Source organism: Staurois parvus, unplaced genomic scaffold (assembly GCF_062004578.1).
Source record: "Staurois parvus isolate SC_StPar_1 unplaced genomic scaffold, SC_StPar_1.0 ptg000712l, whole genome shotgun sequence".
Taxonomy (NCBI): Eukaryota; Metazoa; Chordata; class Amphibia; order Anura; family Ranidae; genus Staurois; species Staurois parvus.
The window spans coordinates 259,448-286,798 of record NW_028318508.1 but is presented as its reverse complement, the minus strand read 5'-3'; the positions used below and the strand labels follow the sequence as shown (position 1 = coordinate 286,798).

At 40.9% G+C, this 27,351-nt stretch overlaps 2 protein-coding genes across 2 annotated transcripts in view; one reads left to right on the top strand and one right to left on the bottom strand.

Moving 5' to 3' along the window:
- KIN (Kin17 DNA and RNA binding protein) overlaps nucleotides 1–25,086 on the top strand; it is a 35,822-nt gene extending 10,736 nt beyond the window's left edge. Inside the window, exons 4-13 of the mRNA XM_089653429.1 lie at nucleotides 19–141; nucleotides 1,095–1,276; nucleotides 4,196–4,244; nucleotides 6,758–6,815; nucleotides 10,123–10,243; nucleotides 14,034–14,084; nucleotides 16,407–16,475; nucleotides 18,043–18,142; nucleotides 21,235–21,335; nucleotides 23,757–25,086. Coding sequence (XP_089509555.1) covers nucleotides 19–141; nucleotides 1,095–1,276; nucleotides 4,196–4,244; nucleotides 6,758–6,815; nucleotides 10,123–10,243; nucleotides 14,034–14,084; nucleotides 16,407–16,475; nucleotides 18,043–18,142; nucleotides 21,235–21,335; nucleotides 23,757–23,819 — 917 coding nt within the window. The 3' untranslated portion in view covers nucleotides 23,820–25,086. The remainder of the gene's footprint in view (nucleotides 1–18; nucleotides 142–1,094; nucleotides 1,277–4,195; nucleotides 4,245–6,757; nucleotides 6,816–10,122; nucleotides 10,244–14,033; nucleotides 14,085–16,406; nucleotides 16,476–18,042; nucleotides 18,143–21,234; nucleotides 21,336–23,756) is intronic.
- The window catches only part of ITIH2 (inter-alpha-trypsin inhibitor heavy chain 2), a 72,706-nt gene continuing 69,761 nt past the window's right edge, over nucleotides 24,407–27,351 (bottom strand). The window contains exon 21 of the mRNA XM_089653428.1: nucleotides 24,407–24,981. Within this exon, the coding sequence (XP_089509554.1) occupies nucleotides 24,834–24,981 (148 nt within the window). The 3' untranslated portion in view covers nucleotides 24,407–24,833. The remainder of the gene's footprint in view (nucleotides 24,982–27,351) is intronic.

The window sequence follows — 27,351 nt, the reverse complement described above, 5'->3', positions numbered from 1 at the left end:
AATTTTAACTTCCAACAGGTACTAAACGTGTTCACAATAACATTGTTTACAATGAGTACATCAGTCATCGAGAGCATGTACACATGAATGCCACACAGTGGGAGACACTGACAGACTTTACAAAATGGCTGGGAAGAGAAGGTAATTATTATTATTTTTTTTTTAAGGAGTTTTTAAGTAAATATACGTTAAACATTTTCCAAATTTAAATAAATAGCAGAATTTTATAAAGAAATGACTAATGAAGTTATAAGCCAAGATTCAGTGTGATCACTGTGCAGTAATGTTCACAATTGATGAGAATGATGTTACAGAAGGAGGAGAAATGTCTAGCAGTATAAGTGATTTAATTGAGCTATTTTAAGCCAAGAATAATCTAGAGGATTCACTCTAGAAAAAATGAACAGCCAACAGCTGCAAATACTGTAGCTTCTGAATTTTAATAAACATGCACTTACCAGTCCAGGGATCCAGTACTGTCCTCACCTGGGCCAGTTCATCGCCTGTCTTTGGGTCCCTGGTGCCACGATCTTGGATGTGGGAAGCTGGCTGTGACTTTCTGGTGCTTCACAGCCAGCTTCCCAGTGAGTAGTGCTGCACTTTCTCAATGGGCCCAAAGCCTCTTGGGACCTGCCACATGTCTCAGGAGGTTGATGGTGGGGGTAGGGGTGTGTGTAAACTTCCAAGCTTAAAGTGATTGTAAAAGTACACCTATTTTGTTTAAAAGAATAACAACCATGACCTACTTACCTGCTCTGTTCAATGGTTTTGCGCAAAGCAGCCCCGATTCTCTTCTTCTTGGGTCCCTCCTGTGATGGCGCTCCAGGCCCTTCCTCCCTGCTGAGTGCTCCCCTAGAAAGCTGCTTGCTCTGGGGGCACTTCTGCTTGCTCCCCAGCCACCTGTGTGTCAATGAGAGCTGCACTCTCATAGACACACAGGGGGGAGCTGCACACTGGCAGCTATGTGTAAAATTATTTTAGCTTAATCTCGCATATGTATTTGATAGTCCTAGTATGTGAATGCTGTTTCCATAGCTTTGCTTTATTGCAGCATAATTTACCTGATCAGTCATTTATGTCCAACATCCTTTTAGGTTTATGTAAAGTTGATGAAACACCTAAGGGCTGGTACATTCAGTACATAGACCGGGATCCTGAAACAATCAAAAGACAGCAGGAGCTAGAGAAAAAGAAGAAACAGGATCTCGATGATGAAGAGAGGACTGCAAAATTTATCGAGGAACAAGTTAGAAGGGGCAAAGGTGAAGCAGAGCCGGTAAGGACAGAGTTTCCAATAATAATGCAGAAGGTTATCTTATTTAGATTCGTTATTAAATGGTATTATGTGAATTGTAATACTTGATTTTGTTGTAATAATCCCTTTAACTGCCTCCCGCCCGCCATATAAGGAAATGACGGGCGCAAGGCAGTTCTCTTGTTCTGGGAGGACTTCATATGACGTCCTCCCATTCTAACCGTGCATGCGCACCGATCGGTGGTACACTGTGTCCCTGGGACACAGCGGATCACCGATCAACGGAAAGAGCCAAAGACGTCGGCTCTGTCATGTGATTAGCTGTGTTCAATCGCAGCTGATTGCTTGTAAATAAGGAAATGCCGGTTATCGGCATTTCTCTGCTCACGAGCAGTCACACTGATCGCTCGTGAGGAGAGGAGAGCCAGTAATTGGCATTACTCAGAGGGGACATGTACACTGATCATCAGGGCACTGATGATCAGTGTAGCCCCAGCAGTGGCACCTGTCAGTGCCACATCAATGCCACATATCAGTGCTCATCTGAGCTGCCTTTCAGTGCCACTTATCAATGCCTGTCAGTGCTGTTTATGAGTGCCCACCCATCAGTGCCATATATGAGTGCCCATCAGTGATGCCTGTCAATGCCCATCAATGGCACCTACCAGTGCTTCCTCATCAGTGCAGCCTATCAGTGACCATCACTGCAGCCTCATTAGCGCACATCAGTGAAGGAGAAAAATCACTTATTTTCAAAATTTTACAACAGAAACTAAGAAAAAACGTTTTTGTTTTTTTCACAATTTTCAGTTTTTGGTTTGTTTAGCAAAAAATAAAAAACCCAGAGGTGATTAAATACCACCAAAAGAAGGCTCTATCGGTCTCAAAAAAAATATAAAAATTTCATATGGGTACATTGTTTCATGACTGCGCAATTGTCATTCAAAGTGCGACAGCGCTCAAAGCTGAAAATTGGCCTGGGCAGTAAGGGGGTATAAGTGCCTGGTAGGCAAGTGGTTAAATAATGAAGAATATGTCCTAGTTACACTGAAGGAATGTCGTATGGAGATAAAAATTCTCAGTTTGTAGATGTATGCAAAAATGAAGTGGTGAACATTTGTTTTATCAGTTGTCTGTCAGTGATACTTTTTTTTTTTTTTTGTTTTTATTTGTTTTTTTAATTTGCACTGTTTTTAAGTTTTCAAGTCAAGCTTTTTGGTAGGGAGGGGGTGCATGCAGTACCAATACACAAAAGTTTCAAAATATGTAAGAAAAAATCAGCAAAGACGATTATCTGAAAAATATACACACAGACAGTAAAGAAAAAGTAAGAAAGTCCTATAAGGAAAGGGGTGGGGGAAGGTGGTGGTGATAGGGTTGTCTGTTGAATTAGAGGTGAGAATGGTCAAAATATTATTATATGATGGTGTTTTAGAATACTACTCTGTTCTTCTAAGGTTCAAGCAGTATTGATGCAGAAAGCTTTAGCAAAATGTTAAGAAAAAGATTCTGCAAAGAAAAAGGAAAAAAAAGTAGTCAGTTTTGCAGTGTACAGCCCAGTGGCTGAAGGGGAACACCACTGGATCTGGAGGAATTGGGGGTGGTGGGGGACACATCAGTGACAGGATCCCTCAATGGAGGATAGTACAGAAGGAGGTAGGTGCGTGTTAAATTCAATGCTGTGCAAACTTGGCATCTTTAGCAAAGTCTCACCCACACCTATAAGTTTGCTCCCACTTTTAACACTGACAGGGGTGTTTAGAGTGGTCACATTTAGGTAAAACTTTTCTCCAAAAAGGAAAAGAACCTGTTTCTTTACATAAGTGTTAGATCAGTTAGGCTTCAATTCGTTAGTCACCTATATAAAATCCATGTTAAACTACTTGTCCATCTAAATTTACCCTCCTCTTGTTGAGTAAGTAGAGCCGTTCTAAGACAGGAAGTGTGTTACTAGCTGGATCACCGGATGAAAATGGGGAAAAAAAGCTAAAAAAAGAAAACTAATGCAGCTATTACATCTAAAGATTGGTGGGCTGCATTATATGAAATTTGTTTTTGGGGTTGCATACACTTAACCTCCAGATGCAAGAGCAATGCATGCTGTTTCCTGTGGGAGACAATAGATGTTACACCCACAAATGCAATGCCAGCTTCCGTTATCCTGGTATGTTATTTTTGGTTAAACATTAAATTATTATTTTCATAATAAACAAGCACTCCAGCAATTGGCAACAGATGACTGGAAAGATCAGAGATTACAGTGAGAGACACATATTACCAGGGGGCATGCCTGTTACCTATGAGTCTAGTGTGGTACAAATCCCCATCTTGTTGGTGATGTCAGCCAAAGTTAAATTGAAGCTGGGTTCCCAGTAGAATATCACAGTGCATTAGGAAGAGGAGACAGACATCTGACACATCTCATGGCTAATGCTGCCTTTACTGTGTTCAAGAAACTGAATATAGCATTTTATGAAATAAATATAGACAGGGGTGCTCAATCGACCCCACACCAGGGAAGTACATGCCCAGGGTCAGCAGCCCGTTAATCTCAATCTGCGCTTGCTAACATGCTATCCCAAAGCATCAGTGCATCAAGGTGGTGCCGGCACAGCGGAGGAAGCAGGCGGCTGCAGAGAGAGCAGGAACCACATAAGCCGATATTGCCTGATCCTCTCCATTTTCCTCCTGCCAGCTGCTAAAAGCCGGCTTCTCTACTTCCCCCTCCTGCTGACATTCAGCGGCTGCAGGAGGAGAAAGTTCATTATGCAATTCTAAATTCTGAACCATTTGAGGTGACCTTGAGGTGAAAAGCATCTCATGCCAATCCACTGAACAATTATTTGGCATACATTACATAGAGGTGGTGTTTTTGTTAATTTAATTGGGCAAATAGAAAATTAATAGTCAGAATTAATTATATGTGTTCTTTATTTTCAGGAAGTTCCTGTGTACACTGAATTAAGTAGAGAAAGCGAGGAAGAGAAAGGTAGTTTTTTTCTGTCACAATCAATGTCCTTAATTCTTTGCTTTAATCAATAGAATGCAATGCCATTATCCTTGGAGAAGAAAAATCTAGGATATGTGTTGACTTCTGTTCTACACTATGAACATGATCATTGGAAATTATGAACAACACTTACATTTGTGTGTACTAGATTGGATTTGTGCATATCCAGTGCTTGATGGAAAAGTCATGTGTTGTGTATTTTTCAAATCACTTATGCCATTCAAATGCCTTTTATCTTGAGAATAGATATTATTCTCGCCAATTTACAAAGTCCTCATCTGCATGCTAGTTCTGAGTGAGTGGCTCCATCCAAGCACTGAAGAAAGAGGGTCAGCATAATATCCAGGAAACTAGTGGTCAACATTAGCTGACTATGGGGTTGATTTACTAAAGGCAAATATACTGTGCACTGCAAGTGCACTTACTGCAGAGCTTAGTAAGGTGAGGTATAGCTTAATTTTGCAAAGAATACCCAATCACATGCAAGAAAATAAACAATCTACATTTTTGCTTGCACATGATTGGATGATAGAAATCAGGAGAGCTTTCAGAGCTTCCCCTCCGATCTAAAGAAACTGCACTTGAAGTGCATTTCTGGTTGCACTTGCAGTGCACAGTATTTTTTACTTTTAGCAAATCAAACCCTATGTGTTTCTTTTATGACAGGATTTCTTACGTACTGTGAAGATAGATAAAATGTCAATCTCCCTAATGGTTTAATCTGAGCATAAAGCTACATTGATCTGTATACAATGGGATATTGCAGCCCCAGATAAGGTAGTTCTTTCCAGGATAGGTACTTTAGATACTTCCGCTAATGTGCATGTCGTCAGAGAAGGATTTAGAAGAGTAGGCTTTGAGATCTCTAGGCGAGGCTTCACCACAGACTGTTGATCTATGTTCGCTCTTGAGAGTAGACTGGGCAAAAAATAAAAGGTCAAATATGGCCTAAAGCCAGCCATGGATAGATCGAATCTTGGCCAGTTCAGCAGGGCCTGGCCAAGATTCGATCCACCTCTGGGCAGCCTATCAGATCTTTTTGCCCACGACCATTGCTGGCGGCTATAACTGCTAACTGCTGTGGTGGAAGAAAAGAAAATTGTATAATTTTCAACAGCCATTTATTTACAACCTCTGCCTTGTGATGGCACTCTTTGATAAAGTACTTTTCTACTGATTTCATTTCTGCCCAAATGGGTCCACATGTCTTTCAAAAACCTGCTGCCAGTGTGGATCATTTAAGAGAAAATACTGTGCTTGGATTCTGTTGAATCTGAAACCAATGGACTTCGTAGTGTAGTTTTTCTGAACACCATTCCTCAGTTACGCCTTACAGGTCCTGTTTCAGGATTTCTTTAACTTTTCACAGGCAATGTAATCCATATCCATAGCACAGGAGATGTATAGATGTTGCATGTGGGGACATTTTGAAAGCCCAACCTGTTAAGGCTACTCCTTTTAATCTGAACTCTAGGAAGATATCTAAAACCACACATAAATGTGGTTCTGTATTCATTAGTACATATATATACATTTTTTTTTTCTCATTTCAGGTAGTGTAGGTATCTGAACATGGCCTCCTGTAGGTCAATGTACAGCAGAGCTCTGAGCTCATATGCTTAAAAAGAGCATGCAGATAGGGGAGAGCAAAGTGATAGGGAAGCTAATCTCATCCTTTACTGTCCAGTCACAATCAGGACTCAGCTCAGTTTAGGAGAAATATGTTACCATTTGTCTTCATTTACAACTGACCTCTGGGAATGAGACAAACTCTACCCTTGCAGTGGCTCAGCACCCTGCAACACAAGAGTTAAATGTTAATGCAGGGGTAAAGTTTATTACTAACCAGATTCCTGGGTCAGGCAGGCTCCTGCGTGGTCCTCAAGCTCTCAGAGCTGTGAGAAGAACCTCAGCATCATGCACAGTGCAGGGTTATTAACCTTGCATTGTATGTGACAAGCAAACATGCGATGATGGCTCGAATCTGGCTAGAGAATGCTGCTGGGGACCGGTCACATGGATTGAGGAAGCCTGTCAGAGCCAGGAATAAGGAGAGTAATAGTACACCTTATCCCTGCACCCTAGACTAAACAAGCATTTATCCCTTGCAGTGTGAGGGGGGCCAAACTGCAATGATAGATTTTATCTCATTCCTGGAATTCAGCTTCATAGTGATTTATTCATGTAGAGGTGCTTGCACATACCTGCAGCAGCTCTCTTGTTCCAAAGACAGCTCCAAATGCTTACCATTCTGCAAGGTTAGTGTCAAAGAATGCCCTCTCATTTTCCATTGTCCCCCCTACAATTCTTCTGGCCCATCATTTTGATGAGCTAGCTCCTTTAGTGAAAAGACGTGTGTGTGTGTGTGTGTGTGTCATCTGGCATGTGTGTGACATCTGGCATGTGTCAACCCTTTTACTTTACAGAAATTGTATTAACTGATCTAAAGTGGAACATGGGAAGAAAACTTTTTTTTTTCATTTTTTTTTAAGTTGCATTTAATCTTGGAAAATCTGCAAGCACATCAGGAGCAGCAGCTTCAAAATCCAGGTGAGGTTCATTTTTCCATTCATAAATAATACAGGAAGGGTAGCCTTTTCATAGCTCAGGTACCCATCCCATAAGTGACTTGGCATCCTTCCAGTCTAAGAAAGCAAACACACAGCAGGAGCTCTGGGAATCATGCATGGAGTCAACTAAATTTTCAGGGTGAATTGCTCCACACTGTCTGCAGTTATGGAGGTCAGTTAGGCCCTATTTGAAAGCTCAGAATATGGAATTTCTGGACAGCCAACTGGTTGGCCACAGGTTCAATTGAAAGCGGAACTAAAGTCCCACTTTCAAAAACTGCGAGCAAACGGGTTTTCTTTTGCAGAAGACAGGAAATATTTTTAATAAAAAAACCTCTCTGCCTGCTTGCAGCTCATTTTCTATTCTGGCACAGGGCCTTTGTGCCAGGATGACTGAACTGTGCATGCGCAGAAGTGACGTCATGCTGCTCCAGCCAATGAAGACGGAAGAAGCAGGCTAGAAAGGTGAGGGGATATTGGACCATTGAAGGGAAAGGTAAGTATCCCGGAGTTTAGTTCCACTGTAAGTTAAAGCATTAGTGTTCATTTTAAAGTCAAAATGAGACATAGAGTACAATGCAGTGTATTACCAATTAAAGGATAAGGGCCTGGTTTCACATTGGGGTATGGCTGCATATATTTTGTGTGTGTGTGTGTGTGTATATATATATATATATATATATATATATATATATATATATATATATATATATGTGTATGTGTGTGTGTGTGTGTATGTATGTATATGTATGTGTGTGTATGTGTATATATATATAATCTTAATGGCATCCTAGTCTTAGACTGTAGGGTTCAATATAGAGTTGGCCCACCCTTTGCATCTATAACAGCTTCAACTCTTCTGGGATGGCTGTCCACAAGGTTTAGGAGTGTGTCTATGGGAATGTTTGACCATTCTTCCAGAAGCACATTTGTGAGGTCAGGCACTGATGTTGGACGAGAAGGCCTGGCTCACAGTCTCCACTCTAATTCAACTCTGTTCTATCTGGTTGAGGTCAGGACTCGATGCAGGCTAGTCAAGACTCGTTTCAGGCTATTCCAGTTCCTCCACCCCAAACTTGCTCATCTGTGTCTTTTATGGACCTTGCTTTGTGCACTAGTTTGCAGTCATGTTGGAACAGGAAGGGGTCATCCCCAAACTGTTCCCAAAACGTTGGGAGCATGAAATTGTCCAAAATGTCTTGGTATGCTGTTGCCTTAGGAGTTCCCTTCACTGGAACTAAGGGGCCAAACCCAACCCCTGAAAAACAACCTCACACCATAACCCCCCTCCACCAAATTTTACACTTAGCACAATGCAATCAGGAAAGTACAGTTCTCCTGGCAACCGCTAAACCCAAACACATCCTTTGAATTGCCAGATAGAGAAGCGTGATTCGTCAATCCAGAGAAAACGTCTCCACTGCTCGAGTCCAGTGGTAGCATGCTTTACACCACTGCATCTGACGCTTTGCATTGCACTTGGTGATGTAAGACTTGGATGCAGCTGCTCGGCCATGGAAACCCATTCCATGAAGCTCTCTACACACTTGTTGTGCTAATCTGAAGGCCACACGAAGTTTGGAGGTCTTTAGCTGTTGATTCTGCAGACAGTTGGCGACTTCTGCTCACTGTGCGCTTCAGCATGCGCTGACCCTGCTCTGATATTTTACGTGGCTTACCACTTCATGGTTGAGTTGCTGTTGTTCCCAGTTGCTTCCACTTTGTTATAATACCACCAACAGTTGACCGTGGAATATTTATTAGCAAGGAAATTTCAGGGATGGACTTATTACATAGGTGGCAACCTATAATGGTACCACGCTTGAATTCACTGAGCTCCTGAGAGCGACCCATTCTTTCACAAATGTTTACAGAAGCAGTCTGCATGCCTAGGGGCTTGATTTTATACACCTGTGGTCATGGAGGTGATTAGAACACCTGAATCCAATAATTTGGAGGGGTGTCCCAATACTTTTGAGAATATAGTGTATATACACACTCACTGGCCACTTTATTAGGTACACCTTGCTAGTACCAGATTGGACCCCCATTTTGCTTTCAGAACTGCCTTATATCTTTGTGGCATAGATTCAACAAGGTATTGGAAGCATTCCTCAGAGATTTTAGTCCATATTGACATGATAGCATCATGCAGTTGCTGCAGTTTTGTCGGTTACACATCCATGATGCAAATTTTCCTTTACATCACATCCCAAAGGTGCTCTATTGGATTGAGATCTGGTGACTGTGGAGGCCATTGGAGTACAATGAACTAATTTTCATGTTTGAGATAATTTGAGCTTTGTGACATGGTGCATTTTCCTGCTGGAAGTAGCCACCACAAGATGGGTACACTGTAGTCATAAAGGGATGGACATTGGTCAGCAACAATATTCAGGTAGGCCATGGCATTTAAACAATGCTCAATTGGTACTAAGGGGCCCAGCGTGTGCGAAGAAAAAATCCCCCACACCATTACACCACCACCAGCCTGAACCTTTGATAAAAGACCAGATGAATCCATGATGTTATTTATGCCAAGTTCTGACCCTACCATCTGAATGTCGCAGCTGAAACAAGACTCATCAGACCAGCAACATTTTTACAATCTTCTATAGTCCAATTTTGGTGAGCCTGTGCGAATTGTAACGTCTGTTTCCTGTTCTTAGCTGACAGGATTGGCACCCGGTGTGGTCTTCTGCTGCTTTAACCCATCTTCTTTGAGGTTTGACGTGTTGTGCATTCAGTGATGGTATTCTGCATACCTTCCGAGTGGTTATTTGAGTTACTGTTGCCTTTCTATCATCTCAAACCAGTATGCTCATTCTCCTCTGACATCAACAAGGCATTTTCGTCCACACAACTGCCGCTCATTGGATATTTTCTCTTTTTGGACCATTCTTTATAAACCCTGGAGATGGTTGTGCTTGAAAATCCCAGAAGATCATCAGTTTTTGAATTACTCACACCAGCCTGTCTGGCACCAACAACTATGCCATGTTCAAAGTCACTTAAATCCCCCTTTTTTTTCCCCATTCTGATGCTCGGTTTGAACTTCAGCAAGTCTTCTTCACCATGTCTAGATGCCGAAATGCATTGAGTTGCTGCAATGTGATTGGCTGATTAGCAATTTGCCAAGCAATTGAACAGGTGTACCTAATAAAGTAGCTGGTGAATGTATATTGTAAAAGTTTCCACACTGAAAACCAATGTACAGGTGTGTGTGTGTAAATATATGTGCCTGCATATAAACGGTAACCTTATTTCAAATGATCTTCTCCATTTAGTTCTCTGTCATCGAATGCGCTGAAATCTGCTGCATCATCTGGAGCAGTCAAGAGAAAAGACCCAGTACAGAGCCAAGCCAAAGAGAAGAAAAAGAAATCTGCCCTTGATGAAATCATGGAGGTGAGAATTGTTCATATCAGTTTCTAAAGGTTTTTAATCCGCTGTTGGATTAGTGTGTGTATGTGTTTTTTTTTTTTCTTTTTACTTAGAATATCGAGTCAATACATTTATTTAACATAACCCATCATACAGTACACCTGACATTTGTTGGTGCTCTAAAAACACCTTTACTGAGTGTCATTTGGGAATGTTCTCTGTTGCATTGGATTACATTGCCTGCCCTGCCTAGATAATCCTGCAGTTATCCCAACAAAGTTTTTAGGATGGTACTTGCTGGATACATGTGCCTAACAGGACTGTACCAGAAGCACACAGAAGCAATTGGGTTTTCACACAACCCATGCTAATATGCCAAGTTATCAGCCTCTGATATAAAATCTTACAAAATAGTTTTTCTCTGCAGTAAGGAACCACAAAAGTTGACATGAAAATTTTGATTGGTTAAGCAATAAACAGTACAAGAAGTAGAGTATAATAACCCATAATGTTCAGATTTTGATGCATGGCTGAAGTATTCGTGTGTTTACATTTTGGTGTATTCCTTGCAATTTTTTATACTGTAGAAATGAGCAGTGATGACCGCATGTGTGGCAATCCTTTCAATACTAATGTGGTCCTAGCTGTCAGTAAAATGTGAGTATTTTGCACATGCATTCAGTGTTGCCTATGTGTGAAAGATCAGTGGCACTCAGCAGCTTTTTTTCTTTCTGTCATTTTCGGAAATGTTTTTTTGTTTTTTTCCTTAGAATGGCAGTCAGAGAACCAGTCATGGTTGGAGTAATGCAACAATCTAAACGTTCTTTCCTCATTTAGAATTCTGCAGGGTTTGTGGAAGATTTTATTTTTATACCCTTATTTAGCTTTACTTCGTGTGAGGAAAGTTGCCTCTCTTGTATTTTTGTTGTTACTTGCACCTTTAGGAAGCTTACAATAAGGCTTACCTAGAGGTACAGTGAATATCGCCTAAATGTGTGCTGTATAGGAGGTATTCACTGCTGCTGCAGCCAGGGATGTCATGTGAAGTGCACTCAGCGTTCAGGGCACACGGAGTGTGTCGTCAATGCAGAGAGCGCTGTGTCGCGTGCGCAGGAGTTGCATCATCGTGACCTGGCCATTCAATCAGCTGTAGAGCGTGAACCCGGAAGGAAGGCTGGTGAAGATGAAAGTGCCTGCAGCAGTGGCAGTGTGCTGCTGGAGAGTTCTGTTTGAAAGGTAAGTCTGTCATAATGTGCTAGTTTGCAGTGCATACTAGCACCTTATGATATTAATCTGCAGTGAGCCCAGTTGTATGTATGTATGTATGTGTGTATGTATGTGTATATATATATATATATATATATATATATATATATATATATATATATATATATATATATATATATATAATTTTTTTTTTTTTTTTAAGAGTGTACTACCTCTTTCAGGAGACAGTAGTGAGACTGAACAAAGCTAACAAGCCAAGAGTCTAAGATTTACAAATTACTGAAAATAGAGATCGTTATTTATGGCAAAGCCTTGTGACTAGAGCCTGGTGTGTATTGACAGCGTGGAATCAGTCAGTGCAGCAGCTGTCTGACTTCAAGTGATTTGTTACCCTTAAAGTGGGACTACACTGCGTCTGAGCACCACAAACCAAAAAAGCTACTGTATTTAATTCATTTTTAATATTTAAATCACATTTTCCCACCACGGCCAATCAAGATGGCCAAAGACTGACATCAGAAACAAGTTGGAGAGAAGATGGCAGTGAGGGAGCTTGCGGGCATCGGACTGTTAAAGCAGAGGTAAGTATTTTGGACTTTATTTCCTCTTTAAGACTGAATATTCAGATTCTCCCATAACAAAAATGTTGGATTTTCTTAAATGGTAAACTGTAGGCAGATTCAAAAGATGAAAATTAATGCAGTTCTGTAAGTCGCTACATCATTAAATGTATTTGTGAAATGCAAACAGTGTACCTATGCAGCACTGACTTGTAAGATGTAGCACGTGAATACTTTTTTTTGGTTCTGGGAAGCTTTCCTGTATGACAAAATGGGAAGCTGACCTGGGCAAGACCCCGGATCAGGCAACTTGAAACAACATTTGGTTGGCTCTCTCCAAGTGTTCCCAAAATATATTCGCTGAAGAGATTGCATTTAAATTGCTTTCCCATTGGTATATGACCCTTGATCGTATGTCCCAGTTTGTTCCCAACGCATCCCCAATGTGTTTTCGTGGTTGTAAGGTATGGGGTACTTTACTTCACATTTGGTGGACTTGCCTGAATGTAATCCATTTCTGGTCTCTGGTGTATACCATGATTAGAACCACCTTGGCTTTGCTCCTGGCATGTAACCCATGGAAAGCTTTATTACATAAACCCATAGCAGCTTTGTCCAAACATCAGCAGAGATGGGTGGGCTTTGTTTTCCTGGTGACCCGCCAAACAATGGCTGAGGCCTTGTGTCAACAGTTCCTTCACCCAACTGAAGTTAAGAATCTACTCATGGGGCCATGGTACATGAGAAGCTTACTTCCATTCTGAATGACACAGATGCCCAATTTCTGAAACCCCCATTGTGGCTATATGGTGGTCTCCTGCGGATCACTCCCTCCCCTCCCCTCCATCTCTTTCACTTCTTCTCTTTCTTCTCTCTTCTTTCTCCTCACTTGCTGTGGTTTTATTTTTTGTCTTCTTTTAAATTAATTGTTTTGGGTTTTTATGGGCTTTTGTTCGTAGGGCAAATGCTGCTCCCTCCATTGGGTCGTCGGCGGCCCCAACTTTTCATGAGACGCAGACCCCGCATGTTCATATACTCCTATATACAGCTGTCTGTCTGAAGTTTGGCTGTGAGGCCCAGTTATCGTATCTGTTCTGTGTTGCACTGCTCTCACTATTTATGACACCTTGGCTCACATTGTCTTGTATTATATTGATTTGTTTTCTTATTACTTTTTTATATGTTACCTTTTGTACTGAGATCTTGTGCTATATGTTATTTTTGAAAACCTCAGTAAATATTTTGTAAAAGAAGTAGCACAAGGTGACGAATCAGTTCATGTGCTGACAAGAAGCAAACCAATAGGAAGATATAGAAGAGTGACAGGCGAGATCATCACTGTGCCCCTACCCCATCACAGACCGCTCCATCACAGCCCCCCATCACTGACAACCCATAACAACCCCCCCCAAATAATTTGCTTCCTAACATGAAAAGCCCCGTCCTATGTCCACATCTGCTGTGTTTGTGTGAATAAGGTAGGACAGTGTGGGGGGGGGGGAGTGATGAAAGGAAAAGACCTGCTGCGCCTCCCCACACTCCCCTTCCTTGAGGATAATAGTAGCAGCATCGGCAGGCAGGCGAGTCGGCGGCAGGGGGAGGACATTCAGGGAACTATTTGGTGAGGCTGCAGTCCGGAAACATTTAGTGATTTCTGATCTAGGCCATCAGACTGAGGATACCTAACACAAGAAAAAATAAACTGTTATGATATACTGATATCTTGGAACTGAAGGTGGATACTGTAGCCAAAGCTAGATTGTTGTTTTATTTTTTAACAGGGTATTTGGTTTTCTTATGTCTGGCTGAAGGGCCACTTTAAATATGCATTTCTATTATTTTAAACAGTGCAGCATCCATATTATAAGTTGGTGATTTAAAAACCTCATTTGAAACATGTATTTTGCAAAACATCATTACAATGCATCATAGGTTGAACTGGATGGACTTTTTTTTTTTCTTTTTTTAATTTTTTTTTTTTTTTTGCCTTAATCTACATAACTATTTTTTTCTTTGCTTGTTTATAGATGGAAGAACAGAAAAAGAAAACTGAAAGAACAGACTATTGGTTGCAACCTGTGAGTAAAATGTAAAGCAGGAAATCCAACAATAGACGTACAATTCAAAATAAATGAAACAAGGTTTATTGAAGAAAACAAATCCTATATGTCCAAATATGTATAAGCAGTCCATTTATTTATTTATTTACTTTTTTTGCGTGATATAGCTTGTTTGGGTCCAGTGATATATGTATATCTGTGTGTCTATATATATATATATATATATATATATATATATATATATATAGTTATATATATATATAGTTATAGTGTGTGTGTATAAAAAAAATCTAGGGTCATATGAGGAAAGCTATTGTGGATTCTGCAAATGTTTGTTATTAGATATTTGTAATTTTTAGATTGCTTTACCACAATTTTCTGAGTGGGCAAGCATGTTTATGCATGACCGATCAAATATTTTTTTGATTCCACAAATTGTTCACAGATTATGAATGCATTTGCTCTTTCTCATTCTCTTATTTTCTCAAGGCGACATTTACCTTGTGAGAGTGTCTCTACAAAGGCCCCTTCCAAACCACCTATATTTGTCTTGCCTAGACTACCCTGCTGCTCCTTGCTCTGCCGCAGCCAATCACTTTACCCGAGCACTGTCACAGGACCCCAGGGATTGACACGACCCCTCACCCTAGTTGTAGACCTCAGTGGTTTATTTTTTTTTTTAGTGCCAGCTTTGACAGATGAAGGAGAATCTAGGGAATGCTGGAAAGGTGAGAATATAGGATCAAGGGAACCCTTTGTGACTTACTCCTCCATTTTTACTTGTGCCCTTGTCTTGTTTGAGAGGGAAATTGAGGTTTATACATCAGATCCCTGAAGTCATTTCAGACAGGAATGTTGAAGTAGTGGATTGAACTGCATGGACATTGAACATAGTTACCACTATTTTGCGACAGTGTCCTTTTAAAATGAACATGTTCTAACAACCCTTTTAATGATTGTTTTCAGTATATATTTTTTTTTCTTTTCTCTATATTTATTTGTATTATCAGTTACAGTGTTTGAGCAGTTGCAGTTTTTTCAGGATTAAAGGATAAGTTTGCCTTTGGGAACATGTAACCTGATCCACCCATTTGTTGTGTGGAACATGTGACATGTTCCCGATCCCTTTCCCCCCGCCCCCCCTCCCCTCGTAGCAGTGTGATCCTTTCACCACACCCGCTGTCACAATTTGAAAATAGCATGGCCATGCAGGGCTTTCGACCCCAAGGTCATGTCCTTCACTTTTGAGTTTTGTGATCAGATGCCTGCAAGTACCAGCAGCCTTTGTGGCTGACAGCTTGTAGTCTTCAATGAACTGTGAGGCCGCTGGTGAGCTCTCTTGTAGTTTGAGTTTCTGGACTGAAGTAACTGCCTGTCTGTATCAGAGGTACAGGCAGACAGCTACACCGACAGTCTAAAGCAGCCTTTCTCAACCAGAGTGTCCAGGCACCCTGGGGTGCCTTGGCAAAATGTCTAAAAATTGCCCAAAACTTGTATACAAGCCAGCGAGTGGAACAAGCCTGCCTTTTGGTTACACAAAGCCACAGGTTTTCATTGTGCACCATTACAACCTTCTAGCCGCCGACATCCTGACCACTAATGACATCATCAGTTGATGAGGAGAATGTCAGCTGCCTGCACAGCATCCTAGTTTGACCCTGCCCTGCCCCTCTCCATCAGTGCTGGGGTCAATTTAGCTCAGTGATGGAGAAAAACAGGAAGAAGAGAAACATTGGAATACTAGTCGGTACCAGTGTGCAAAAGTGTATTTGCTTTGGAAGAATAAATCACCTCTAATGTTGGGTGTCCTACATGTGTGAATGTTGCTGTGGTATATAAAACTATTAGAATAGTTTTTCACATTTTAGAATGGTGTGCCTCGAGACTGTCCATAATTTTAAAGGGTGCCTTGACTGAAAAAAGGTTTAGAAACACTGGTCTAAAGGAGAGCCTGATGCTATCTGTTGATCATGGGTGCAATGCTTTACAGGCACCTAAGAATACCTGCAAAAAATGTGCATTTATTTATTTTAAAGGTGAACTTATCCTTTAAGTTATGAGAATGGAAAGGTATGTGTTACAACTCCCCCCCCCCCCCCATCCTTGTAGTGTAATACTCTGTTCTATCCCCTGTAACTGTTTTGCTGAACAGCTTGGTCTGCATGAAAAGGATATATAAAGACACCAAAAATAATATTAATATGCAGAAGACTGTCATTATATGTAATTACTGAAAACAAATATCAGAATGATAGTGGTTCTGTAAAGTCTTCTCGCCCTTGAAAGGGGTACTTTGCTAATGCTATGTATGAATGTTTAATCTTGTTTTTTATTTTTAAGGATATTGTTGTAAAAATTGTAACAAAGAAGTTGGGTGACCGCTATTACAAGAAAAAAGCAGTAGTAAAGGTAACTATTTGTTTAATCTTTGATGTGTCTGATATATTTTCAATATGTTTATGCTGTTTCCTATTAAATAACTCCTATCGTTCTAACCATGTTTCATGTTACACCCATATTCGGATTCTGATTCTATTCAAGGTTTACCATGAACCATGGTTAGAATGCAGATTTCCCCTTCCTTTCTTTACAGGATTGCCAGATTCTTGTCCTCGCAGCATCCTGTTCTCACAGCCTCATTCATTCACGGGAAGCTTTGAATAAAAAAAACTACAAGTTCTGTCTGCCATCGCAGCAGAGGGACTGTAGTTCTCAATTTAGTAATAGTGTGGTGACGTAACTGCACTTGTTCAATGATAGATCCTCCAGTTGTGTGCCTGAATGGGCTGGAGGAAGAGTCTGCAAAAGCCAGAGCATTGCATCTGCTGTTGACTAAGTGCAGAGCAAGTGACGCAAGGGGCAGAGGCCAGGAGCAAGTGACGCAAGGGGCAGAGGCCAGGAGCAAGTGACGCAAGGGGCAGAGGCCAGGAGCAAGTGACGCAAGGGGCAGAGGCCAGGAGCAAGTGACGCAAGGGGCAGAGGCCAGGAGCAAGTGACGCAAGGGGCAGAGGCCAGGAGCAAGTGACGCAAGGGGCAGAGGCCAGGAGCAAGTGACGCAAGGGGCAGAGGCCAGGAGCAAGTGACGCAAGGGGCAGAGGCCAGGAGCAAGTGACGCAAGGGGCAGAGGCCAGGAGCAAGTGACGCAAGGGGCAGAGGCCAGGAGCAAGTGACGCAAGGGGCAGAGGCCAGGAGCAAGTGACGCAAGGGGCAGAGGCCAGGAGCAAGTGACGCAAGGGGCAGAGGCCAGGAGCAAGTGACGCAAGGGGCAGAGGCCAGGAGCAAGTGACGCAAGGGGCAGAGGCCAGGAGCAAGTGACGCAGGGGCCAGGAGCAAGTGACGGAAAGGGGCAGGGGCCAGGAGCAAGTGACGGAAAGGGGCAGGGGCCAGGAGCAAGTGACGGAAAGGGGCAGGGGCCAGGAGCAAGTGACGGAAAGGGGCAGGGGCCAGGAGCAAGTGGCGGAAAGGGGCAGAGGCCAGGAGCAAGTGGCGCAAGGGGCAGAGGCCAGGAGCAAGGGGCAGAGGCCAGGAGCAAGTGATGTAGTAGGATGTGGCACAGAATTGAGGTAGTTACATCAATCAAGGTGTTCAAAACCCAGAAGATGGGTCCACAGAAATATATGGGTGGACTTTAGTATAGGCAGAGGCCAGGATACCACAACCAGTTCTGTGAAAAAAAAAAAAAAAAATTTGTGATGCTTTTTAGGTTTTTTTGGAGTTTGTCTGCTACTCATTAAGTGCTCTGATTTTGACAGACATACAGTTTTTTTGATAGAAGAATCTCCTGTCTGGGAGTATTTCTTGTACTGAACCTGGCCTATGAGATGATGAATGGCAGGTAACAATAACTGCTCTGCCATTGCTAATAAATTTATATTAGTGTAGTATATTTATTGGTTCTATTTAGTAATTTCCACACCTTTAACATTTTATAACCATATCCAGCTGTGTAATTGAAATAATTATTTCTTACTCTTAGGAAGTGCTTGATAGATACACAGCAGTTGTGAAACTTGTTGATTCTGGAGATAAACTGAAGCTTGACCAGACACATCTAGAAACTGTTATCCCAGCACCAGGTAAAACGAAAATATCAGTATATTACTGTTGCAGATCTGTTGTGTGCTACATGCACAACATCTCCTGTGTAATAGGATATAAGGGAAATCAATGCTTTTGAATATTTTTTGAGTCAGAATATTCTTCAGAAAGCACCAGGCACTTCTGGGGTCATATGAAAAGATTATAACTCCTTGTCCATTGTACTTTATATCACTAAAAAGTATTTGCATAGGTAATGAGTAATGGGTTCATTTCTCCTGAACATGACTTTTTTAAATGTACACTTCTGTCCTTTTCCCCAAATCATCATTGAACCATTTAATGCATAGTTAAAATGGAACAAAGATTTACTTTCTAGGTCAGTTTTCATGGCTGTTGATGCTTTGGTTAGTAAGGAAAAACATTCAAGATCTTGATGAATGCATTTTTGACAGTCATACCTGGCTTGCCCAGACTTCTTGTTTTTTTTGTTTTTACAATCACTGGTGTTTTGAAAAGAAAATTTGAAACCTTACCAGCTTTAAACGTTATTTGTCCAACACAAATTCATAAAAATTCATTTAGTTGGCACACTACCACTGCTTTTCAGGTAAACAAAACGTGTTCCTTATAACAAAGACTAATCTTTGGTGCATTCTTGTGGATTATATCTCACAAATGCTGGTAGCATTGGCATAAAAAACAAACCCCTCGCTTCTGTAGATGGTTTACATTTTTCTGCAGGCTTTTTAGTAGAAGTGATTCACTTCAACATCCTTCACAATGTACTGCCCCCACCAAGCACCCCATGCCTACTTTCTCTTCTTGGGTGTCTGGGGCCATCATGGTTGGTGTCAGGATGGAGAGAAGCAAGTGTACATTGCTGTACTGATCTTCCCTGCGGCGAATGAACCTGAAAGCACACATCTGGGTTCAGAGCTGTCAATTCCTGGCAGCTCTGCCCAGGGAAGATGCTAATTCAGCACTGTTTGTGCTCAGTTGTCTTCAACAAAGTCCAGGGGTGACATTTGATATCTGAGACCCCTGAAGACTCGTTAAAGAGAACTTCTCGCCTGCACTATGCTATTGCATAGGGTTCTAATCAGCCCACTTGTGATGGCAATAAAGTTGCATAAAAAAAAAGAAAGTTTATTATATAAATTTTAAAGCACCTCACACCCCTGTGTACACACACATACCAACACAGATGCATTTATACAAAAACAACAGTTGCACCACATGCATATTGAGTTTCATCGTATTCACTGTTCACTCTAAAGTGATGACCTGTAAATATTTAAACTGTCGCTTATGGACAAATTGTAGTTCAGTTTGTTGCCTTCACCATCAAACGTGTTTTTGAGGCCTCATATATTTTTAATTGTTTTGCTTAACACAAGGCTATCTTATATCTTATCAATAAATTGGGGATTATAATGTGTTTATGTGCCCTAAAATTAATTTGTGTATTTTTACTGAAATTATAGATTTGATAAACAGTAGTGCAATTGTGCGATATAAAATATTTCAATTGCCTCCATTTTATTCTGCAGGGCCCCTGCTTTCAGAAAATGTATGGTGTGTAGGATGTTTTCATTAATCTGCAAATCTAAAATGTGCATTAAACGTGCAGAAAAAAAAACAGCGCTGGCAGAGAACTTCTCTTTAGATTTGCTGTCTGTCATGTATCTATTTGCCTAGCATCATGTTTGCAGTTTGGTGCTAACCAGTTGATGATGTGCAAATAGGGAAATGTACTAGTTCCTTAGTCTTGTATGACTTAGCATGTTGTAAAGCAGAGAAAATAAATCTAAATTAATTTTATAAACTGGTCTAATTAAAAGCTATTTTCTTTATATGTTGGTTATCTTTGGTTTAATGTTGAACAAGGTTAACTATGTCATTTGAGGTTTTGCTTTAAACAGGACCAGTCATGACTAGACTGTATAGTCAGTAGTATGAACCAGTCAAGCATTCAGTAATAAGTTTATTACTTGGGATGCAGAAATGAGATACTAATATTTTTTTTCTTAATTACTAATGACAGGGTTTCTTTAGTAACTCCCATTTAAAAAAAAAAAAACACGGACTGCATTTAGTTCCTTTGACAACTAAAAATTGATATATTGGAGGAACTAGCAAAAAATGATGTAGGCATAAAGCCTGTCCCACTCTTCTAAACTGAAAAAACATAAGATCCTATTCTTAATTACCAAAGACCCTTTTGTTAATTTAGGAGTGGTCTGCTCCATCTTTTTTTGCCATGCCTGCACCAGCCACTGCATATGGTGCATGAGAGGTTAAAGCAGTATTAAACCCAAAAGCAAATATGTAATATATATTGCAGCTTGCCAGTCATTAGATGTGGTGGATACATTATTTTTTTTTTTCTTTTTTCCCCTCTGTTGTGCTCTGGTGATCTCACCAGTAACACACCTCCTGTATTAGGGTGCCTCCACTCTGGATCTAGAAGCACAGCAGGCAGCAGCAATGTCAGGGAGGGGAGTGTTAAATGTAATAGCAGATTTAAATACACTTACAATTTGAACTCAAACTCCAATTTACACTTTGTAATCAGTTAAAGCAAGCTTCTTTTTTTTTTCTTTTGAGATAAAGGTTTTACATGAATAAATCAAAGCTGATCACTGTAAGCACCGCTGTCGGTGTTAAATGGGTTGTCTCATGCCTGTAAACCTCTGTTCTTTTGAAAAACAGACTTGCTGGTTCATCAGATTAAAATAGAAGAAAGAGAGCCTAAAAATGAAACCTAATACAGCTATCACATCTAAGAATTGTTAAGCTGCAATATAACATTGTCTTTTGGGTTTAATATTGCTTTCAATACAACATGCGCAGCTCCTCAGGCACCCAAGAGCTCTAGGGATTTTTTGCCTTGCCAAGAGCTGGGAAGCATTTGTGTACATGAAGTTTAAGATGTTCTTGAGATCATTCAAAAGTTTTCAGCCAGGTGCATTTGACCTGAATTTTACTTGCTCCTAAGCTTCAACAACCTGCTTCTGGCTATGTTTGCATCCCCATTGACTTTTATGAGAAGAAAAGAAGTTCTGGTGTGAACAAAAGTCTATTGACAAAGTCTCTTAAGTTTGATCTTGTTCCTTTACTTTTCCAGGGAAGAAAGTATTTGTTTTAAATGGTGGCTACAAGGGAAATTCTGGCTTTCTAGATTCGATAAATGAGAAGAGCTTTTCTGCCACAATAATTATTGACTCAGTAAGTATATATGTTTACGTGTGTGTGTGATATATATATATATATATATATATATATATATATATATATATATATATATACACACACCTCAAAAAATTTAAGGGAACACTTTTTAATCAGAGTATAGCATCAAGTCAATTAAACTCCTGGGATATTGATCTGGTCAGTTAAGTAGCAGAGGAGGTTGTTAATCAGTTTCAGCTGCTTTGATGTTAATGAAATTAACAGGCGCACTAGATGAGCAACAATGAGACGACCCCCAAAACAGGAATGGTTTTACAGGTGGAGGCCACTGACTTTTTTTCCCCACTCATCGTTTCTGACTGTTTTCATTAGTTTTGCATTTGGCTAGGGTCAGTGTCACTACTGATAGCATGAGATGATTCCTGGACCCTACAGAGGTTGCACAGGCAAGTCCAACTCCTCCAGGATGGCACATCAATACGTTCCATTGCCAGAAGGTTTTCTGTGTCTCCCAGCACAGTCTCAAGAGCATGGAGGAGATTCCAGGAGACCAGCAGTTACTCATGAGAGCTGGACAGGGCTGTAGAAGGTCCTTAACCCATCAGCAGGACCGGTATATGCTCCTTTGCACAAAGAGGAACAGGTTGAGCACAGGCAGAGCCCTACAAAATGACCTCCAGCAGGCCACTGTGGGAATGTTCTGACCACACAAACAGAAACAGACTTCATGAGGGTGGCTTGAGGGTCCGATGTCCTCTAGTGGGCCCTGTGCTCACTGCCTGGCCCCTTAGAGCTCAATTAGCATTTGCCATCGAACAGCAGAATTGGCAGGTCCACCACTGGCGCCTGGGGTTTTCACAGATGAGAGCAGGTTCACCCTGAGCACATGTGACAGACGTGAAAGGGTGTGGAGAACATTATGTTGCTTGTAACATCGTTCAGCATGACCATTTTGGTGGTGGGGCACTGATGGTCTGGGGAGGCGTATCCACGTAGGGACACACAGACCTCTACAGGCTAGACAATGGCAAACTGACTGCCATTCGGTATCAGGATGAAATCCTTGGACACATTGTCATACTCTACGCTGTCGCAGTGGATCTTGTGTTCCTCCTGGACCCACGACAATACCCATCCCATATGACGAGAGTATGCAGGCAGTTCCTGGAGGATGAAGGAATTGATACCATTGAATGGCCCCCACGCTCACCTGACCTAAATCCAATAGAACACCTCTGGGATTTCATGTTTCAGTCCATCCAACGCTGCCATGTTGCACCTCAGACTGTCCAGGAGCTCAGTGATGCCCTGGTCCAGATCTGGGAAGAAATACCCCAGGACACTTCCCTCATCTTATTAGGAGCATGCCCCGACCTTGTGAGGCATGCATACAAGCACGTGTGGGCCATACAAACTACTGAGGACCATTTTGAGTTGCTGCAATGAAATTTTCAGCAAAATGGACTAGCCTTCTGCATCACCTTTTCAGTTTGATTTTCGGGGTGTCTTTGAATTCAGTTAATTTTTATTTTCATCCTTACGTTCCTAACACATTACCCAGTCCATATCAATATAGATATCTAGCATGATATTTTTCCCCATTGAGATCTGATGTGTTTTCAAAATGTTCCTGTAATTTTTTTGAGCAGTGTATATACTCACAGAATTGAGTGTGTGTATGTATGTATGTATGTACATGCACACTGTATATACGAGGGGTGTTCAAGTCAAACCGGGACTTTTGACATCATAAAAAGCAAATTTCAAGGAGTGGAAACTGCATTTTTTTTTTCAACATACTCTGCTACATTTATACACATATCATAGCGTTTAACTAATGCCTGGAAAGCTTCGGCATAGAAAGATTTGCCAGTACTCCTGAACCTTCCTAGGACAGCCCACTTCACTTCGTCATCATTGTGTTCACCGTTCCCACAGAAAGAATAGTCTCTCTGCAATTTTAACGACAGGTTATGTATTGATTATCCAGGGTTAGGCATTCCACACGTGGAATGTTCACAAGAATGACTGCTCTGGGCTGGGAACCATTACGGCTGGAATTGCCACTGATGGGCGTACGGCCATCTTTGAAATGTTTACATCATTCAAATGTCTTACTGCAGCTGAGTGTCTCATCACTGTACTGTGCTTGAAGTCTTCTGTAGATATCTGTGGGTTTTACACATTCGTTCACAAATCACATGTGTTCCATTCACGCACTAGCACTGTTGTCTGCCATCTTGATTAATGGTCTGTGGACTGGCCTGTGACATGTGCGCCACCTATCATTAATAGGACACACTTGCCACTTACTACTGCATGTAGTACAGCCACATTAGCATTCCTTTTTATACCTGTAAAATTAAAAGTCCCGGTTTGACTTGAACGCCCCTCATAAAATATATGTATTGTATTGTTTTCTTCTTTGTTTAACCTTTCATGAATGTGCATTTCCAGGGTCCTTTGAAAGGTCGTAAGGTGGAAGGGCTGCCATACGAGGATTTTTCGAAGCTGGCATGATTACTCTGTACAAATCTGATGAAAACATACAGAACTCTACTATGTCAGGGTTTTTATTGACTGTATATATTTGTGGATAATTCATTTTGGATGGTCTGGGACTAGCCTCAACTTGCACCTATCCTTTCTTCCTACATTTATTATTGTTTATCTCTTACTAATGTTATAGAAGGTGTTTTATTTAGGAATTTCCTTTAATAAAATACTTTTTTATGAAATGTGTATAAATGTATTTGCTCAGGAACACACATTTATTCTTGTCTTCTGACTTTCCAGTGTATTTTTCTATATCCTGCCTACTGAAGGGAGCACTACTTCACCGTGATAATTATTTCCACTAATGGCTACTGTCTGTGCAATTTTACTTTCTAAAAGGAATTTTTGTTCAGCTTAGTCTCAAAAGCTAGATGCACATCATAGGTAGAATTCTTTTTCTTTTCCTTCTTTTGTGTGTGCTGTAATATAGACATGAAGGTGCTGCATGCCAACCTTTTCTCTTTTGTGCACTTGTCATGCAGAGTCTTTGCTTTGGTTATATTTGTCAATTGAGGGAAAAAAAAAATATTTTTTATAATAAAGCAATAAAGGGCAGCACACAGTTACTTTATTTCAGTATTACATGAATTATAACAACCACTTTATACACCATGTTTATATAAATAAAGCAAGAATGAATACATCTGTTCCTGTATGAAAAGCATGATACAGTTTGGTTTTATGAGGCTGCAAGTAAGATATGTTTATTCACATTCATTAGAAGTTAGCTTTTATCAAGATGAGGGTGTGTATACTATTCTTCTTTGCTATTTTAATTTAATGAGGTATTTCCCAATTGAAGTCCTGGACCCTTAAAAAAAAGCTGTGTGCTGTTCCATTGCATTTCCAATCATTAATATGAATGTTACTCTTAATACTGAAAATAAGAATTTGGAATAGAAAATAATACCATGTTCATCGTTTATTGTAACTGGAGACACATGTTTCCCATGCTATCATATATATGTGTTAGGCTCCTCAAAGGTGTTTTAAGAAGCTGTATAGCTGAGGTACCATGTAGTCTTTGTAATGTCCGTCGATAAAACCTTTTCCATTATTGTGTACAAACCAGCAGGTGACTTTAGTGCCGAGCAGGTTATTATGCTGGAATTCTTTCTGCATTCCCCTGTAACATAGAATAACAAAGTCAAAAGTTTGAAAAGCACAGAAAATCTGTGCTACATCTCATTCTGTCAGTAACCGATAATAAATATGCAATTGTTTGTTGGAATTTACAGCTTAATAGTGTTTATTGAATGTCAGATAACCTTACATTACAAAGAACACATACTGTGTGAATTGGCAACTAACCCATGAGCGAGTTGTTGAATTTGGTATACAAAGCCATGCCCGATAAAGTAAAGTTACAGCCAACACTTTTTTTTTTTTTTTGAAGGTTAGGACAGAGTAGAGAAGGGTTACAACCTGTCAATTTATTTTTTTCTTGTCTTTGTACCATTGGGAAAATATCCCTTCCATTCCTGTTGCAGAAATCAAACAGAAAATTGTAATATATCTCCCAAAGAGATGCTTATTCCTCTGAAAGTTTTCCTTGAAATAGCTGTTCTGATTGAAAGATTTCCCCTCACTTCCTGTTTTTTGGATAATGGTAAAATGCTGTATTCCTCCTTACCTTCATGCTCAGTGATAATTGTCACCAGTACAAACCTTTCCCTGCCCTATCCAAAACTAAACAAAAATGCCTAGAAATACAACTTGATGTGTAGCAAATTTGGACAAAATTGTACACATAATTTTTATAATTCCTAATTTCTGTTTTGAAAATAAGACAATCCCTTTAGTTAGTAAAGAGTAACACTGCATGATTACTTACAATAGTTCTCTTTTTAGGTCCAACCCCCATCCAAATCGTTATACTTAAGCACTCTGCTCCTGCCAGATCCCTGCAGTGCAGCACATTGGGAGCTGCATAGTCGCAGCTGCAAACTCTTTACCAGACCCTCAGTTCTGCTCGTGTGGAATGATTCCAGTTATTACTATAATTGGGCTGCCTATCATAGGGACACAGTACGGGAACTTTTTCATATAAATGAAAAATATTTCTTAGTGTATGTGTTGAAGTGAGGCACAGCTTGTAAGAGTTTGCCATGGCAGCTGTGCAACTCCCTGTAAATCTGTCAGGAATGTGGCTAGATGTGTGTATAGGGGAGGGAGGGGATAAAGTGGTTGTAAACTCTCATATACACAGTGAAGTGAATAGCCTCAGATGACACATGTAGGAGGATTTTTTCACCTCTGTAAGATTTACTTGTTTATTTGCATATCTTGTCTTTTCTACATCCCTTTAAAAGTGCTGATTTTGGGTAAAATCCCTCTGCATTTCTCAGTATCACAGAGAAGGGGGCAGGGAGCTGAAGTTAGAGCTAATTGGAGGAAAGGTACCCATCCCCCTCCACACAGCACACAGGAGCTATGTTCTGAGTAGAGAACTGTCTGCTGGGCTCTTGTCCCCCCCCCTCAAATATTTCTCATGTGCTGGAAAACTTCTCAGAAGTGACTCATACGATAACGGAGGAAGGAAGTCCAAGAGAGAAACAACACTTACAGCTTTCAAAAGAGACATGTAAACACTACAGATAACTGTGCTCTGTTCAGATTTCATGACTGAGGTTTAGAACCACTTTAAATGAAAGAATAACTATATGAAAGTATTCATGGCTGCCCTAAACAACCCATAGAGCGCCAATCCAAGTACCAACATATAAGAAAGCTGGTGACCCAATGGTGCAGGTTGCCGGCTTCAAGGAGGAGTTCACCCAGCCCACTGAAATTGACTATAAGAATGATTGGAAGCCACACTCCAGCAGTCCACTCAGTCCCGATGTGTGAAAGGTCAGCTTTAGAGTGATTTCCCAACAAAATGAATCACAGAGATGTGGATGGATGGGGGAGTTTGCTTTTGAATATTAAAAATAAATTAAATAGCGTTTTCAGTTTGTGGTGCCCAGATACAGTTTAGTAATGCTTTAAATCTTAAAACATCTGAGTGATAAGACAACTGGGGGATTGTTGGAGAGGTGCATGGAAGCGTTTTGCCTGTCAAACACCTATCCAGTGGGGGGAATAGCAGATTGCATGTGTACCCTGTCATTGCAGACAGTATTCATTTTGCCACAAAAGAATGCAAAGGACACACATCTTAACCCCTTGGCTCCAGTGCCTCCCGGCCCTTTAAGGGTTTCTGGAGACAGGGTGGGGTTTTAGGGTCGTGACTGCCGTGATTCGCTGTCACGGCGGTCACATGATCAGGAAAGATCGCGATTGTAAGAGGAGATCGTGAGTGGCGGACATGTGTGCTGGGAGCGTGCAGGGTGTGCTCTCTCAGCACACGTTTGTCTTAATTGCACGCAAATGTGCGGCCACTGAGCGTCAAGGCCCAGACGCTGAGAGGCCGCACATTTGCGTGCGGCCGGCGCCAAGAGGTTACAGTCTCAGGGCAGTAAATATAACGCTCAAAAAAATTAAAGGATCACTT